The sequence below is a fragment of the Lepeophtheirus salmonis genome, chromosome 3 (genome assembly GCF_016086655.4).
Source record: "Lepeophtheirus salmonis chromosome 3, UVic_Lsal_1.4, whole genome shotgun sequence".
NCBI lineage: Eukaryota > Metazoa > Arthropoda > Copepoda > Siphonostomatoida > Caligidae > Lepeophtheirus > Lepeophtheirus salmonis.
In genome coordinates, this window is record NC_052133.2 from 19,109,396 (window position 1) to 19,125,993 (window position 16,598).

General features: G+C 28.8%; 1 protein-coding gene across 2 annotated transcripts in view; it reads right to left on the reverse strand.

Annotated features, from left to right (window-relative positions):
- The window catches only part of LOC121113979 (cell adhesion molecule Dscam2), a 186,274-nt gene that overhangs the window by 145,324 nt on the left and 24,352 nt on the right, over nucleotides 1-16,598 (reverse strand). For both annotated transcript variants that reach the window (XM_040707785.2, XM_040707786.2), the window contains exon 3: nucleotides 4,901-5,335. In XM_040707785.2, coding sequence (XP_040563719.1) covers nucleotides 4,901-5,335 — 435 coding nt within the window. The remainder of the gene's footprint in view (nucleotides 1-4,900; nucleotides 5,336-16,598) is intronic.

The following is a 16,598-nucleotide window of genomic DNA, read 5'->3' on the forward strand; positions in this document are numbered from 1 at the left end:
TCTGACTCTGCAGCACCCCTGGTTGTTGTTATTGTTGGGAGGGGGTAAATATTTGATACTAGTGATAATTATTATTAAAAGTTGAATATTATATTGTGGTTTACACATCTCTAGTATCTGTAAATATGTTTATAAGTACCAGTAATAATCACTTGTAGGTAATTAACAAAAAAAAATGGAGTATATTTCCTTCCTAAGGAACGAATGAGACCCGAACCTACCCACATTGAGTTGAAGAGAACAATAATTCCAGAGATCATTGTCTATTAAGCTACGTTGTTCTATATGACCAGCATTATCTGCTCTTGATACTTCTTCTTGATAAACAATGTTCTTATTACTTTTAACGATTTTCTTTTTAAAATTCCCAAAGGGAAATAAAACTATTACACATAAACTAAGTTTTCTGCTTTGCTTTAGTTAACACTTAAATATACAACACTAGCTGCCTTACTCCTGAGTGTCTTAAAAATTTCCGGTTACGAAGATAAAAAGTGGAACTACGCAGCAGACATTGTTATTTTTTTCTCACAATTATGACTAAGTTCTACTCCAACCTGAAATATTTAGTAATTTGATACCTGACAATTAGGAAAAGATATCATCTAGACTCTAGGGGGTTCATTTTAAACTATAGTTTTTATTTATGATTTTTTTTTTTGAAATACCTCTTGATGTACTTAATATACTTTAATCTTTATTTTTTATATCTACATATATTGATAATTGCATAAATGCATAATAATAAAAAAAAAGAAGATGATTTTGATAAAAGTTTTTCTCAAAATATTTTTAATATAAGAAAATCTAATCAACATGGAAAAGTGATTTTTCAATTATTTTTTTCTAAGTAATGCATAATTGTGCAAATGTTGAGTAATTTTGCATAATATTAATAGTTATATTCATACTTTAATTATGAATAATAAATCCTCTGTTAAATAGCACATCGGTAAATAAGTCCCGGCCTACTACCAGATGGTCCACTAACATAATTACAAAATATTTTTCTGAAGTACAAACATTCAAAAGGTTTCATAAATTCAGAATTTCATGACGTTTGGTCTATTATTTATCGAGTTACAGTGGTTTAAATGAGGCTACTTTTGCGATTCTTAAAAACGAGATTCAAAGAAATTTCGTGTGTTGATTTATAATTGCTTTTTGAGAGGAAGAAACACTGTTCAAGCCCAAGATTGGTTTGAAAAATGTTATCAGGACTCTGCCCCATCGAAAACAACCATCAAGCTATAGTTTGCGAATTTAAAAGTAGTCGTACGGACACTTAGGATGCTGAACGCCTTGTTCGGCCCAATGACGCGGTTATTCCGGAAAACATTGAAAAACCCTGAAAATCATCATGGGCAATCGTCAAGTGAAGTCGCAAGAGAAAACTAAATCTCTGAAGTTATCCAAAGGTAGTGCTTACACCATCATAAACGAAAATTTGTGTATAAGAAAGCTTTTTTTCAAATTGGCGCCGTTTTTGCTCACATCAATGTAAAAATAACAACGAGCAGATGATTCAAAGAGCTGGTTGGAGTTGTTCACGCGAAATAAGAAGAAATTTTTGCTTTGGAAAATCACAATGGATAAAACATGGATTCACCACTTCACTCCATAATCAAAATGGCAGTCTGGCGAGGGATGTGTAGACGGAGAAAGCCGTCCAAAGACTCAAACATCGATTGTGAATATCATGGCTCCGTATTTTGGGATTCGGTTGGAATTTTATTAATTGACTACACAAAACATGGAAGAACAATCAACAGCGACTATTATATCGGTTTGTTTGATCGTTTGAAGGCCCAAATTACCCAAAAAATACCTTATTGGAAGAAGAAAAAGGTTATCTTTCAGCAAAGCAATGCACCGTGTCACAAGTCAATAAAAACAGCCACAAAATTGGTGGAATTGGGTTTTGAATTAAAAAAAATTAAAAACTCTTCAGTTTTTAATTAAAAAAATAAAATAAAATGGGATAACTAAAAAATGCAGCCGATTTTTAGAACTATACATCAGCTTTCAAAAAATGTAAAAACGAAGTTACCATAATAGTTTGAGGTACGAATGCCTTAATATATGAACATTTATTAAGATATGAGTTGGGCAAAAGGTGACAAAGGAACTCGAAGCCACTTCAAAGTTTTTTATTATTTTTTCTTATGAAATAAATTAATTAGACTTTGCAGCTCAGTCGAATTCGAATACCCAGGTTATATTGTATGTTATTTTACCTCTGTATATAAATGTGTATTATTATTTCAACGTCAGCTGAAGGAGATAGGTTGATTGGTTAACTGGTGATCACACCAACATTGTTAATATAATTTTTTATAGTTGGAATTGCCGATATATAATTATTTATATTAGAAAAACAACCTAAAGTTTATAAATTTACATATTAACCCTTTTTGTCAGCAAATATCTTTGCTCAATCATTCGTGCATATTGTTGCCTCTATGTATATATTTATCTATGGTACCTACCCGTTGCATATTCACACTTCATGATGATATATAAATAAGCTCAAAAAAGACTAAAAAAAGAGGTTAAAAGAAGACAAATGAGTTCGTTCACACTGAAGGGGGAGAGTGACGAGATTTTCTCATATGCAAATTGCTCCCCCCCCCCATCTCCCTATCCTATTCTGTGTAAGAATAATACAAAGTGTCACATTTGTAATTTTACGAATATATATACAGTAGTTTACACTCAATAAAGTTCCACAGATATTCAAACCATGGATGAATATGAATGCACACATAACTACAAACACATCAAACTTAATCAAGTCAAACATTACAGAATGAGTTTATGTATGTAAATAAGAACATTATAACACGACTTAAAATCTTCAGTACTGACGAGGGCTTTCTTCGTTTTCTTTTTTTATATATATAATGTATATAAGTGATATAAGATACATTTGACATTGAACAGTGTATAGAGTTGTAAAATCAATCTTGTCCCTTTCATTGAAATATATTTTGTTCAATTTTTTTCTCCATAATTTTAGATTAAATCTAGTGATTGTCCATATAAATGTGTACATATAAGTTTAAAATATGTATGTACATGTTTCATAGCAGAATATTTTACCTGTGGATACGGGAATACTATTTTTTGTAAGAAAGTCTTTAAATTTCTGAAGATTTTTTTTTTCATGAATGATGTACATTTTTAATACTCCGACAAAATAAAAGTTGGAAATGTTGACATCTTTACCCCTCAATTATTACTTAATAAACATATCAAAATATTAATAAAGTTCAGAATAACTAATGTAAAAATTCATTTGCTAGATGACGTATACTTACGAAGTTGTCTTAACAAACAAATAAGTATATAAATTAATAAAAAACAAAAGTGGGTGCCACTTTCCTCGGGTATTTAAATGAACTATTAATAGTAAACAAAGCTCCTCTTCCTTAGCAACAATGAATATTTACAATTAAACATCAATGATGACATTTTGGTTGGCTGATATGAGGACCGTTAGGTCAATTTATATTATTACTTTGGTATAATCTCAGGAACCAGCCTGCTTCTGAACAAAAATTTGAACGGTAAGTACAACCAGGAGAGTATGTGACAATCAAGAAGTAAGTTAATGTAATTGCTCTTCCATTATCTGTAAAGCTGGCTAAACTAATGTCTGGGACAATGAGGCCACATAAAGCTTAATTTGATCTCTACTAAATCCTCAATCTTATTTATAATATATATATTTTTAATGAAAAATTGAATTCAAGTTATTTATCAGAACTTATTTCTAATTCAATGCTTTTTCTTTGACCCCAAGAACGCCGAAGGGGTCAATTGACCATTTAAGCTTTTTATTATGTAACTTGGTGTCAATTTTATAACTCTAACTTTGATGTAATGAAAAATACAAAAAAAAAAAAAAAAATTATTAAAAAAAGCTTTTTTTTCTTAGTTTCTCAGGATGTAAATTTATCTAGTTGAAAATATTTTTTGGAAACTTATTTTTCAATGTAATAGTTGTTGAAATTATAACTTTTAGGAGTCAATTAACCAATTTGAACATTTGTGAATAGAAATATTTTTGGTTTTTTTGTTGCATCTAATCTAGTTGGGATATCATTATTAAAAAATCTATTTGTGGAAAGAATAACTGTTCTTGGTGATAGATTCATTCACTTAGTGAAGTGATCCCCCCCCCACCCGCCCTTTTATTCACTCCAGAGTCCCTAGGGGAGCAGGTAATTTTAAAAAATTACTAATCACCTTTGTTTTTGTGGATACCTAGATCCTGCAGGCAATTTTTAAAAATTACTAATCACCCTTTGTTTTTGTGGATACCTAGATCCTGCTTCAGTGTTGGGAATCAGTGATCTAGTGAATATCAGTTTTTTTTATTTTAAATACAAGATTTTAAAAGTAGTTCTGACACACACACATACTCTAAAATAAAAGAATTATATTATTTTTTGTGTGTAGCTCTTGATGGATTGAATCAATGTATTTATGAAGAAATCAGCGATTTATTTATAAATTTTATGAGGGTACTAAGGAGCATCTCAGACTTAGGACTCCACTTTTTTTTTCTTCTATTCCAATAGTCTTATAATCTTCACAAGAAAGAGGAGAGAATATCAATAAAGAAAAGAGCAGGTTTCTTAAAGCTTTCACATCAACATACGAACATATATTTCTGCTGACATTATTGAAAAAAGAAGTATATACCTATATCCTTAGAAGAAAAATAAAAAAGGTCTTGTTCTAAGACACCAAAGGGCAAAGCCTTGAGGGTGTCCGTTTTTTTTTATATATACGAAACATATGATGTCTCTAAATATAATTTATAATTTTAACAACGACATTTTTTTTTAATAAGAGTACAACAGAGATGAATTTTATAAATGTACACTTTTACCTGCACGAATCCTCACAACTCCACTCGCAAGCACCCCAGATTCTGAAGAGGCAATGCATCTATAGTCAGTGCTATGAATATCCGGATTAAATCGAAGTGCAGAAAAAGGATAAAACTTCAAGGATTGATTATGTGCAAGGATCTCTCGAAGTCCATTCCCTTCTCCCCCTAAAGGGAGTCCTCCATCCGCATAGATCCATTTCACACTTGGAGGTGGAGTTCCATGAGCTGAGCAATCCAGGACTGTACCCGTATCATTTGAGAAATACACAATAGGAGGAGGTTCATTGTGAAGGCTAGGACCTAATTTGATGATGGATTCGACGACGTTGTGAGAGTACGAGGGAGGACTTCCACTGCTCATTTGAACACAAGACTGGAGTTGTGTCAGAAATGTGATGCTCAAAAGGAGTCCCGGTCCCTGGGTCTTCTCTCCTAAAAGAGAAGAAATAAATATGAATAAATAACTCATGTACAATGTATCGTCATCAAAAAAAATAATAACTTTTCAAAAACATCATTAACTAACTTGTCAAAAGATATTTTATAAATATATTTATATTTACTTAACCAATAAATTTCACGGTATGATATTCACATAATATCGTTCATAGTCTTTTTTACCCTCTTATAAGTAAGTATGTACTTTCTATCTAAGAAAATATGTACTGTAAAGAGTAAAACTCATACCACATACACAATGAATTTATTACAAGGTTTATATATATATATATATAAATGTATAAAGGAAATTTGTAACAACAGCTCTTTTTTATTTCTTACACAAACTTTTTACTAGAGTATATTTTTTTATGTATACATATAAATATACACTTATCAAATAAAAGTTTTGTATACATGGCGTAGCTGATGTCAACAAGATTTTATGTTCCTTCTTCATACTCAATATTTTATTTTTGGTAGGTTAAGATTGATTTTACAGATCTTTTTTTTTAAAAACTTTAAAGCAAGGTTGAGTGATTAAAGATTCTCCGTTTTGAGAGCTAGAAAAGGAAATATAATTCATCACTTTAAATATAAAAAGGAGATATAAATGGGGAAATAATGACTCTTATCTGATCCTACATCATTATTTATCTGTGAAAAAAAGAGTAAACTATGAAGTCTTTCCTATCATAGGAACATAATACATGCTTTTAACTTTGTACCAAATTATACATATTATTATGATCGCTACATAGACCTACTTACCTCAAGCTGCCTTTTTCCTACCTCAGGATTAATAGTGGAGTTTTTTTTATTATATACATATGTATATAAATATATCAAGATGTAGTAAATATAAAGTTATAAAACGCCATAAGGAATTTATTCTTTTAAAAATATGCCAAAATTAATTTATTCTTCTAACATAATGTATTTCATGCAATTTCACGATATCTCAATTTTCAAAGAAACAAAGCTCAAATTTATCCCCATAGATACAAGGTGGCTTTTTTAATTGTTACTATAGTAAATTTAAACTTCAAAAATATGAATTAGTCGATTGACATAGTTTATATTTACAAATTTGTTACTACTTTGTATGTGGTCTAACAGTTTTTTCTCTGATTTTTCCACAAGATGGCTTAATATGGACAAAGAAATTGTCTTTACTCGTTTCGGAAGCTTCATTCACCTTCCTCTAAACTATTTTTTTCATGAAAAAGCCAGGAGTTTGATACTAATCTGTTCATTGAAATCTGAAAACTAATTCAATAATTAATGAGTGATTGAAATGAATTCATATTTCGTTATATTTAACCAAAAACAATTAGTTACAAAACAAATTTCAGCTTTCTAGTTTACGTACAAGTTAAGAAAATGACACTTGAACGTGATTGTCGAATTTTCATATACGCACTCCAAGCAGATGGGCGTCTTTTGGACAACCGTCTATGCCATCAGCTAGTTCAAAACGTTAGAGAGGAGGCAGAGCTCTGTCAAAAAGGCTACACTGGACTTGGAGGAGTTAAAAAAAACAGATCAGACCAATTCCTTTAGATCAATATAGGCCCATTCAAGAGATCTCGAGGTTTTATAGCAGCCTTTCCAGAATGCTATTAAAAAAGTGGGTGGAAAGATTCTTTGTGAGGCAGGAGAGGCCATTTTTGACACCAGATATGAAGGAAACATATGGCTTCCGTTGCAAGACTCTTTTAATGGAGTCGTTTGAGTTCTTATGGCACTATGATTTTTGACACTTTTGGCCCTACTAAATTCCTGATGCCAACCACCTCGATATGCATAAAAAAGGGATAAAAGGCCTTCAGTTTCCGTCATCCAAACGCCAAGGTCCTCAAAGCCATTCACAAGCAGCACTTTTGCTACGACAGAGTACTACTTCTGCAACGGGTGCAAGGCCTTTCCCAGACACCTGGAAGCCCTCATTGCGATTAAGGGTGGCTATATTAATGATTAAGAAAGCTCAGGCACATATCTATAAATTATTCATTTTGTTGAAATTCTATTGTTAATTTATAAATTATATCTTGTTGAGGCTTAAAATTCAAAATCTTCATATTTTAATGGAACACTCGGAATTTAGTACGTGCTCATATTCCATTAGGATTTATTATTGTTGTAGCACCAAGATTGCACTTTCAAGACTGTATGAGTAGGCCCCCATTCTGTTACAAAGTAATTATTTGGTTAAGGAAGCCTTCACTGACCTATAGTAGAACATTTGCCTTCAAAATTCCAAAATGTACCTCAAAATGTACTATTTTTGTACTGTCTGGAGTCTGGTTTTAATTCTTATTCTTTCAGCTTCCACATCGCTTCTCTTGAATATATGATGGGGAAAAAAAGATTAAATAAATTTTGTTTACATTTAAACTACCAATATTAGTTATAATGTCACCGGAAGTCTCAATCCTAATGACAATAAAGATATTTGTAATTAAATGTAGAAGAATATTTAAAATACCAACCTGTATATTAGAAGAAACCGGATGTATTTTGGTTTTTGAGCTCAATTATTAGTAGTTGGACTGACTTAGGCATACCAAAATTTAGCACAACAATACATGTTTGTTGTTATTCAATCTATTTATTTCAGAAATACACTAGTACTTAGTTTTTGAACTATTTGCAATTGACTGCAACTTTTCAACTATTAAAAATGTTCTAATAATCTTTTGGTGCTATTTATAATGAGATCGAAGATATGAAGTATGAAAACACTAGAAATTCTAAATAATAATTTTTTTTTTAAATGGATTTTTATGCAATTGGTCATTTGAAACTATTTTATATGTTTTTTATGGATAATTTCATATATTATATAACATACTACTTAAGGATAAAAATGTCCCAACTTGTCAAAGGAAAAAAAAAAAGAGTTATCACTTCACCTTATCCTGGACATAAAAATTACTTTTTTATTACTCTTGTGATTTCTTTTATTTATTTAATAACACTTATCTAGTAAATCTTAATAATATATTTACTATTCATAACCTACATTTAAAAAAACAAAAATGTATTTCATCTTTTTGGAACCATTATATCATATTTACATAGGACATAATTATTCTAAAGCAAGTAAAAGCCACTCCTTAAATCTTATAGTATTAGAAAAGTAAATCATTAAACCGTAATAGACTAAACAGGACGTTCACTGTAGAGATAATCTGTAACCACACAATATAAAATGACTGAATAAATTCTTAATGTGATTTATTTTTGATATTACTCAGAAAACTGGAAATGACCTTTAACCATTTGATAAAAGAGGTGAAATCTTATATTTATATTAACGTACTGGTCATATGTAAACATCTCCTAAATCTTTCCTCAAAAATAAGAAGTTATGGGAAAAGATTAGTTAATCTTTTAAGGAAAAAGAGTGCTAAAGAAGAAAATTTCGAGATAAATCAATAAACGGATTTTTCCGTAAGTTTTCTTTTAATAAAAAATAACTTTTATTCACACAAATCTTACATTTTTTAAATAGTTCAAAATAAAAGAATTAATCTGACGCCTCTTTTATTTATTAAGTTCTTTTGAAACTCTCATTTTTTTAAAACAAAACACGTTTTTTTCTCCTACTTCAACGGAGTTTCCAGATTTATCTTAAATATTAATTATAGAATATTAAAAAAATAGTTGCGAAAAATGTCTATATGTTATTATCAAACGTTTATTATTTTTACTGTTTCTGTTCTTGCTTCCGTATGAAAAAAATGTAAATATTGTATCTATCTTGAATGAGTAAATTAAATAAAGAAGGACCCCCCCCCCAAAAAAAAAAAAAAAAAAAAAAAAAAAAGAAGAAGGCTTGTACATAAATCCTCAAAATAAATTTATATTTAAAAAAATTATTTATAGGATCATCAAATTTTTCTTTATTAATCTATATAAAAATTAAGGTTCAAAGCATTAGTTTAAATAATATTCATTTGTTCTATCAGAAATACATTAAATTATAATAGTGAAGGCCATTATAAATATGGTGCTTATATTTCCTCGATTAATAATCTCAAAAAACATATTTATCGAAAAATGGATAAGATAAAAAGTTAAAACTACTGAAAATATTAATCGATGCACAAACATTATCTTGTGAGTAGATATTTTTTTAAATGATGGTCATAAAAGGCTTTTTGTATTGGGGTGTGGAAAACCCTAAGATATTTTTCATATTTGAATTTGAAAGGAAAGTAACGGAGTGCAAAAATTATTAGTTCTGGAACAGTTCTAAAAATATATATAAACATAAAACGATCCTGAAAACCAAATCAAACGTCTGTTGTTGAATTTTTGGTCTAACCAATTATGTTAATGGGTCACATGACATGACATTAAAACATGGGTCATAAATGACCCACGTTTAATTCTGCAAAAGCTTCTTTAAAATTCTGAAATTTTATTGTGGTCTTTTTTCCTCCTATGGAAGATTAATAACATTATGAGTAGATGTTTTATATCGGGGCAAACGTTTCATTCGTGAAATAAAATAACGAAATAGTATCGGTTAGTGAACATGTTTGGCACCCTCTCGTAGGCTGTACTTCATTTGAGTGTTTATGAAGTAATATGAAATTAAACATGGCGGACATCAATGAGATATTTATTCAATGTATATATACAGAAATATTAGAAGTGAACTTTGTTGTCATTGGTGGTAATTACAATTTCTAAGCAGGAACAGAATGTCGTGCACACATGTGAGATATAGCTGTAGCTCATCTTCTTCCATTCCTTAATCATAAAGAACTTGAAATTGATATAGTATAGACGTAAATAAAAACTACATCCCAGCACTTATAAAATACTAATAATAATATCATTTATAGGTTGCAAATTCTAACGGTTTGTTATTACCAAGTGGTCAATTAAAATCTGATCACTTAATGATTTAAACCTCTTGAATGATATAATGAGACAAATAAACCACTACAATTTGTATTATGAATTTACATGCATCAGTAGAAAGTTCTTATTTAAGTTTCTTATCATAAAAAGGTTAAAACACAAACTTAAAGTGCATCTCTAAGGAGTCACTAAAAGGTTTTTTATGGGGAGGGGGGATTGTATGAGTTTGATTTCCATTCAAATTATTCCCGTTTGGAAGAGTTGATCAACAAATAACATCTACTGCAATAAAAAGTTATTTATAGAAAGTCTGACATGAGTTTCCATCTGTTTTTATGTACATATTTGTTCACTTCCCTCCCATTTAAAAGCCATGACTGAATGATGAAAAAAAAAAACAAGAATATAATTGCTACATTAATTATCTTCATAAAATTCAATGAATTTTCATATTCTATACGCAGATAAATATGTGAGCATGCTTATGTTTTATGGCCACCAAGGGGAAACAGGCAACAAAAAAAGAGAAGAATAAGTTATGACCATAAACTTTCTCATAAAATAACAAACAGGGGTTATTATTATATTTGTATATATAGATCTATATATATGTATATACTATGAAAACCCATTAAACTGTGGTTGTATACTAAATGCATAGAAACCCATGAATTCACACAATACTTGAACAAAAACAAAAAAGTTCCTTCCTCTTCAAAACCAAATTAAGGGGAAATTAAATGTGTATTTGAGAAAAATTCATATTAATTTATAATTTGCTTGTTAAATAAAACTTTTGCCAATTATTTTACATTTTACTGGAAGGAGATAAAAAAAATTAAACTAACTTTTTTTCCGTCATCAAAAAATGATAAATTTATTTTTCAAATTGTTGAAAAAAGTATATTAAATTTTATTAATAATTAGTTTTTAAATTACAATAGTAAGTGTTGAATAATTATATATTTTCAAAATTAAATGCTTTAGGCATTTCTATTTTAATAAAACAAGGTGTTTCCATATATAAAAAAGAGTTTATTCTAGATTGTGCACAAAAATTGTTGACATTCTTCCATTTCTAAAAATTTTCTAAAAGTTCCTGTGATTCAACAATTTCATGGTTTATCCACATATTAGTGGCGTATTGCATATGACTCTTTGAGACCCGTGAGTACACCCAATTTTTGAGTTTTGACTCTTTTTCTGAATTTACATCCCTTGGAGTAATTTATTTGATGTTTATTAGTTTTCTTCTGAGACTTGAATATTTTCTTAAATTCTTCTAACCACAATGAAGCAATTTGGCTTACAAAATTGTCATTATTGAAATTGATATTACATCTAAAGTAACGTAGTTATATTATTAAATTAGTGTTAATAGTTGCATATTATTTTAAACTTTGCAAAAATGAATTAAATTTTCAATATAACTTCTACAAAATATAAAAACTGAGTACTATGTTAAAAAGTGAAAAGTTAAGGACGTCCATAGTGGGGGCCTAAAGTCGTTGTAGCCCCTCCTTACCTCTAATATTTTTTAATCATGACCAACTATAGAATATTATAAAAAGGGACATTTAGACAAATTTAGCCTCTTCCAAAACATTTTAATTTAATTTTTTGTCAAAATTTCCAGTGTCTTATCTAAAAAAGAGCCCTCCTTCAATAAAAATAAATACATAATGATACTGCAGACGCCCCTGAAAGGGCTCTGAATGACCTATTTCTTCCCTACTCTAAATGGATATCTATTGATGGAACAACACTAATATATACTACAATTGTTTCATAATGCATTTTTCAATTATATTATTTCACAATTTTCGTCATTAATCAATAATATAAATATTTGTTTTGTACGGAGTATCTTCCAAAAACTTTAATACTTTATACAGGGGTGACCATAAGTTTTAAACCTTTTTAAATTTTATATATTGAGTGATAGATTGATCGTAGAGAAAAAACACTCCAACTAAATATATTAAAAAATTTATTAATTATGATTCCATATTTTATAAATTATTCAATACAACTGCCTCTTTTATTGACAACCTCCTTTATTCGTGATTGAACTACTTCACATGCTGTACGCACCATATATTCAGGAAGTTTGGTCCATTCCATTTGAATTGAGGGACGGAAATCTTTTATATTTAAATATTGACGATTTTTTACCTTCGACTCGAGATAACACCACACAAAGTAGTCGAGGGGTTAAGATCTGGACTCTTTGGGGCCACATAAATTTGCCCCCAATAAGGAATATTTGTTTTCAGCCACTCTTGGCATTGAATGTTGGTATTTATTGGGATTCATCTTGAGGAAAGGCCCCTTAATGGTTCTAGATGAATTGGCATTGAACCATAGAAGGACCACACGCTCCCAAACAAATGAAATGTAGTCACCTGTCTTCATACGGAGACCCTCTGCAATAAACACTAAACGAAGCTTATCTCCTTTACTTGAAATCACTGCCCAAACTAAAAGGGATCGCCTATTAACCCGTTTCAGAATTGTTCTTTGGTCTAAGTATACATCTTTTGATGATTAGGTCGTTTTTGTGGTTGTATTTTTGATCCAGGTCATATTTCTTCTCTTCCGAAGAGTCAATATTTCTCTTCGCAAAGTTTTAATAACGTTTTACTTCTTTTGAATCCAATTTTTTGTAAAGTAAATTATTATATTTATTTATTAAATGAAATTTTACTTAATCCAAAAATTATAGTGAAATAAAATTGTTTGTTTAATTATTTTATACACACTATTTATCTTGTTTTGATATGAGACTGTAAAATGATGGATTTGTAGTTGCTATGAATTCCAAATGATAATATTTTAAATATCACTTAAAATTTATATATATATAGGATTTACACAAAAAATATAAGTACTTTTTGTATAAATTGATACATTAGTGAACTAATTGAATCCTTGGAATTTGGAAAAAATCTATGATTATTCGAATGAAATACAATCGTTTTTATACTTTAAATTCCATATCAGAGTATTGAAACGATACCATATCCTATAAAAGTACCTAAATTTATGTTATACCTACATTCAATAGTAATGTATGTACAGTAATTTGAATTTATTCTAAAGAAAATTTTTTACGTCAGAGCTGGGACTCGTACTTGAGTCAAACATAAGTCATAAGTTATAGAGTGAAGTACAGGGTGTGGCCAAAAAATCTTTACATTTCGTTTTTGCTACAAAAATTAAGGTTTTTGTGAATGCAGTAAAATTGTCCAGTCAAATACTAAAAATATATTTAAAAAACTAGATCTTCCTAAGTGTCTTAGAAGCCGAGAAATTGCCATCTGAACGTAACCAACGAATTTTTTGTCTGCACACTTTTTGAAATATATGAATAAAATTTTTAAAACAATATCCTGGATTTCTTTCTCAGCTCCTCTGTTATTTTAAAATATTGTGAGAATATTCCTTATTTTTGTGAAGGTCTCAACGTGCTCTTTACGACTCCCTTAATTTATAATCTATTTTAGATAATAAATGTAAACTTTTTTTGCAGTTGATAGCTCCTCAAATGATAAGTCACAAGCCGAGATATTTGTCAATGAATATTTTGAAATAAACACCCATTATAATTTTTAGGTATTTATTATAGTTACTATTATTATTTTTTGGGTTACAATAATTTATTTAAATTCCCTTATAAAAATAGTCTAAATAGTGAATATAAAAGTAGATCTTATAGATAAAAAGCATCAAGACAATTACGTTTAAAAAATATATTTGAACATTATAGTTCATATTTAATATCCTGAGGGGAAATTATCAGACATAATATTTAAAAAAAAAAGTCTAAATATCAGCTAAAGTTAATGAAATAAATAAATGAACTGCGTTCATTTGTTCTAATTGTACTGATCAAGAAAACATCCGCATACGTAATTAATATTGCCTTATACAAATCCGTCTGCTCTTAACTACAAAATATTTTGTTAGTTGTTTTTATTATTTGTTTATTGTGCTAAGCCTTTCCATGCATTCATGTCATTTTTAAGAAAAGATAATTCAATCTAAACAAAGAAAAACAAATATGTCCATAGTGTTATAAAAAAATAATTCTTTAAGAACATTAGACTTCTAAAATTCCAAGAATTTTCATTAAAAAAATGCAATCCCGATTTGATTAATAAATATATGATAACACTTTTGTATATATTTTGGTTTTTATTTCTTTTTCAAAGTATTCTATATTATTTTTCGGAACCATATGCTGCTCATTAATAAAAATCCAAGTTAGAATATGTATTCTCAGAATTGAGTCAGAATTACATTTGTCCCTTTCTATGAACAAATTATGATGATTAATACTTTGGAGGCTCCCCGAATTGTACTAGAATTAGCAAAAATTTATCGTCATAAACAAAGACTTTGAAATAGATAGATTTTATTATTGTTAACTTGAATGGCATATCTATAATTAATCAAAATATGCTTATAAGATACCAAATTGTATGTATATATGAAGTAGAAAATTATATAGTAAATTTCTCGTTATCTAAAGTTTTATTCAAAATTGTGTTTTTTAAAAGGTACTTATTCATATTGTTGATAAACGAGTATGTACACGAAAATAAAAAAGAATATAAAATCGTCAAAAGATAGATTTCACTTCAAAAATAGAATTCTTAATCACTAAGGTGTATTTACTCTCCACGCTTCAAGAAGTAAGAATTCTTACATGCCTACTAGTGTGAACAGACTTATCTTAAGATCCCACAAAGTGCTGCAGAGGTTCGATATGAATGGAAATGTAATTGTCTTATAGTTTTGTTATTTAATTTAATTGTTTAGCAGATTTTCGTTAATATGTTATTATCTTATTTATTTTCTTAAGGTTATTTTTTGTTTGAACAACTCATAACAAATCTTTGTCACTATTGTTACAATAATTAATTAATATTATATAACGATGAATTTACTTTGTGTTTTTCGGAATGACCGGATATATGAAATGAATATACAGAGAATAAAATAATTATGTAATTAAAAAAATAGATATATCAAACTTCCGAAAAAACTGCGTTACTAAAAATATAAATAAACATTGAAGATTAAAATGAGACTGGCTTAAAAGCAATTTAATATAAAAAACACAATTAACTTATTAAAACACAACAAAGATAAAGAATTTTAATACTGGTGTAAACTGTTCAGTTTAGTACTTCAATTTCTTCAAAGAAAATTTGTACTGCAAGACAATTATTTTTAACGTAAAATGGTATCAGAGGGAATGCAATATTTATCACATCAAGGGCATATTTGATTTTTCTGTATTTAATTCCATATATTACTAGAATAAAACCCACCTTGACGCTGAACGAATCAAAGTAAGCTCAAGAAAAACTATGCATAAATAATTAGGTTTTTAAAGCTATGGATAAAAAGTTACACAATAAGAAAATACAGAAGACGATTTTTTTCATAATAAATATGCTAATTTTTGCAGTATTATTTCATATCGTTATTCACGACATATTCATGCATAAATATATGCTGACAATCATACATTCATAGTATATATATAATTTCTTAATTTGACCGAGTTAAAGGCTCTCATGTATGTAGTACGTAGAAGCCTATGTACATAAAGAAATACAACGTCAAAGGATATATCACGTAGCACACGACGTGCATAATGGAATTTTATGCACGGAAGTTATTCAACTTTATTTATTTGATAGAAATCCTTACTATTTTTGTTTTCAAAATATGGAGGTTTTGTACCACAAATATTAGTCTTATGGGACGACCGAGGATATATCCTTATACATATAATAAATGACATTATTCCATTATTACAAAAAGTTAAAATATTTTGTAGCCTTTGATTTTCAACTTGAAATCAGTTCTGCCCCTTTTATCAATCCTTGAAAAACCCCTTAATTATAGAATGGGCCTTAAATGTATCATTTCAATAATATTAAAGTATTAAGCACCTCAGATTACCCACAATATCTAGAGACAAGGTATATTGAAGATGCTATTTTTGTGATTTTTTGTCTAAGCACGGCCAATTTTATGACGTAACAAGTATAAATCATACAAATATAAGAAAAGTACGACATATATCGTCCGTTATCAGAATTCAAAGCATCAAGATGAAGATAAATTAAATGTATATTTTTTAGATCAACTCTGCATGGCGTGATAGAAAAAATAATGAATCATATACCTTGTCTTAAAATTACATTGAGCTAAGAACATCTAAAAGGAGGGAAGTGTAATTGGTCCTTTTTTTTTTTTTCGTTTCTTCAAACTCAGACCTACAGTCCATTATTGTTTTTGTTTGATGTATATTTTAATGGTTTATTGAGAAATATAATGTTATCATTATTAATTATTATGT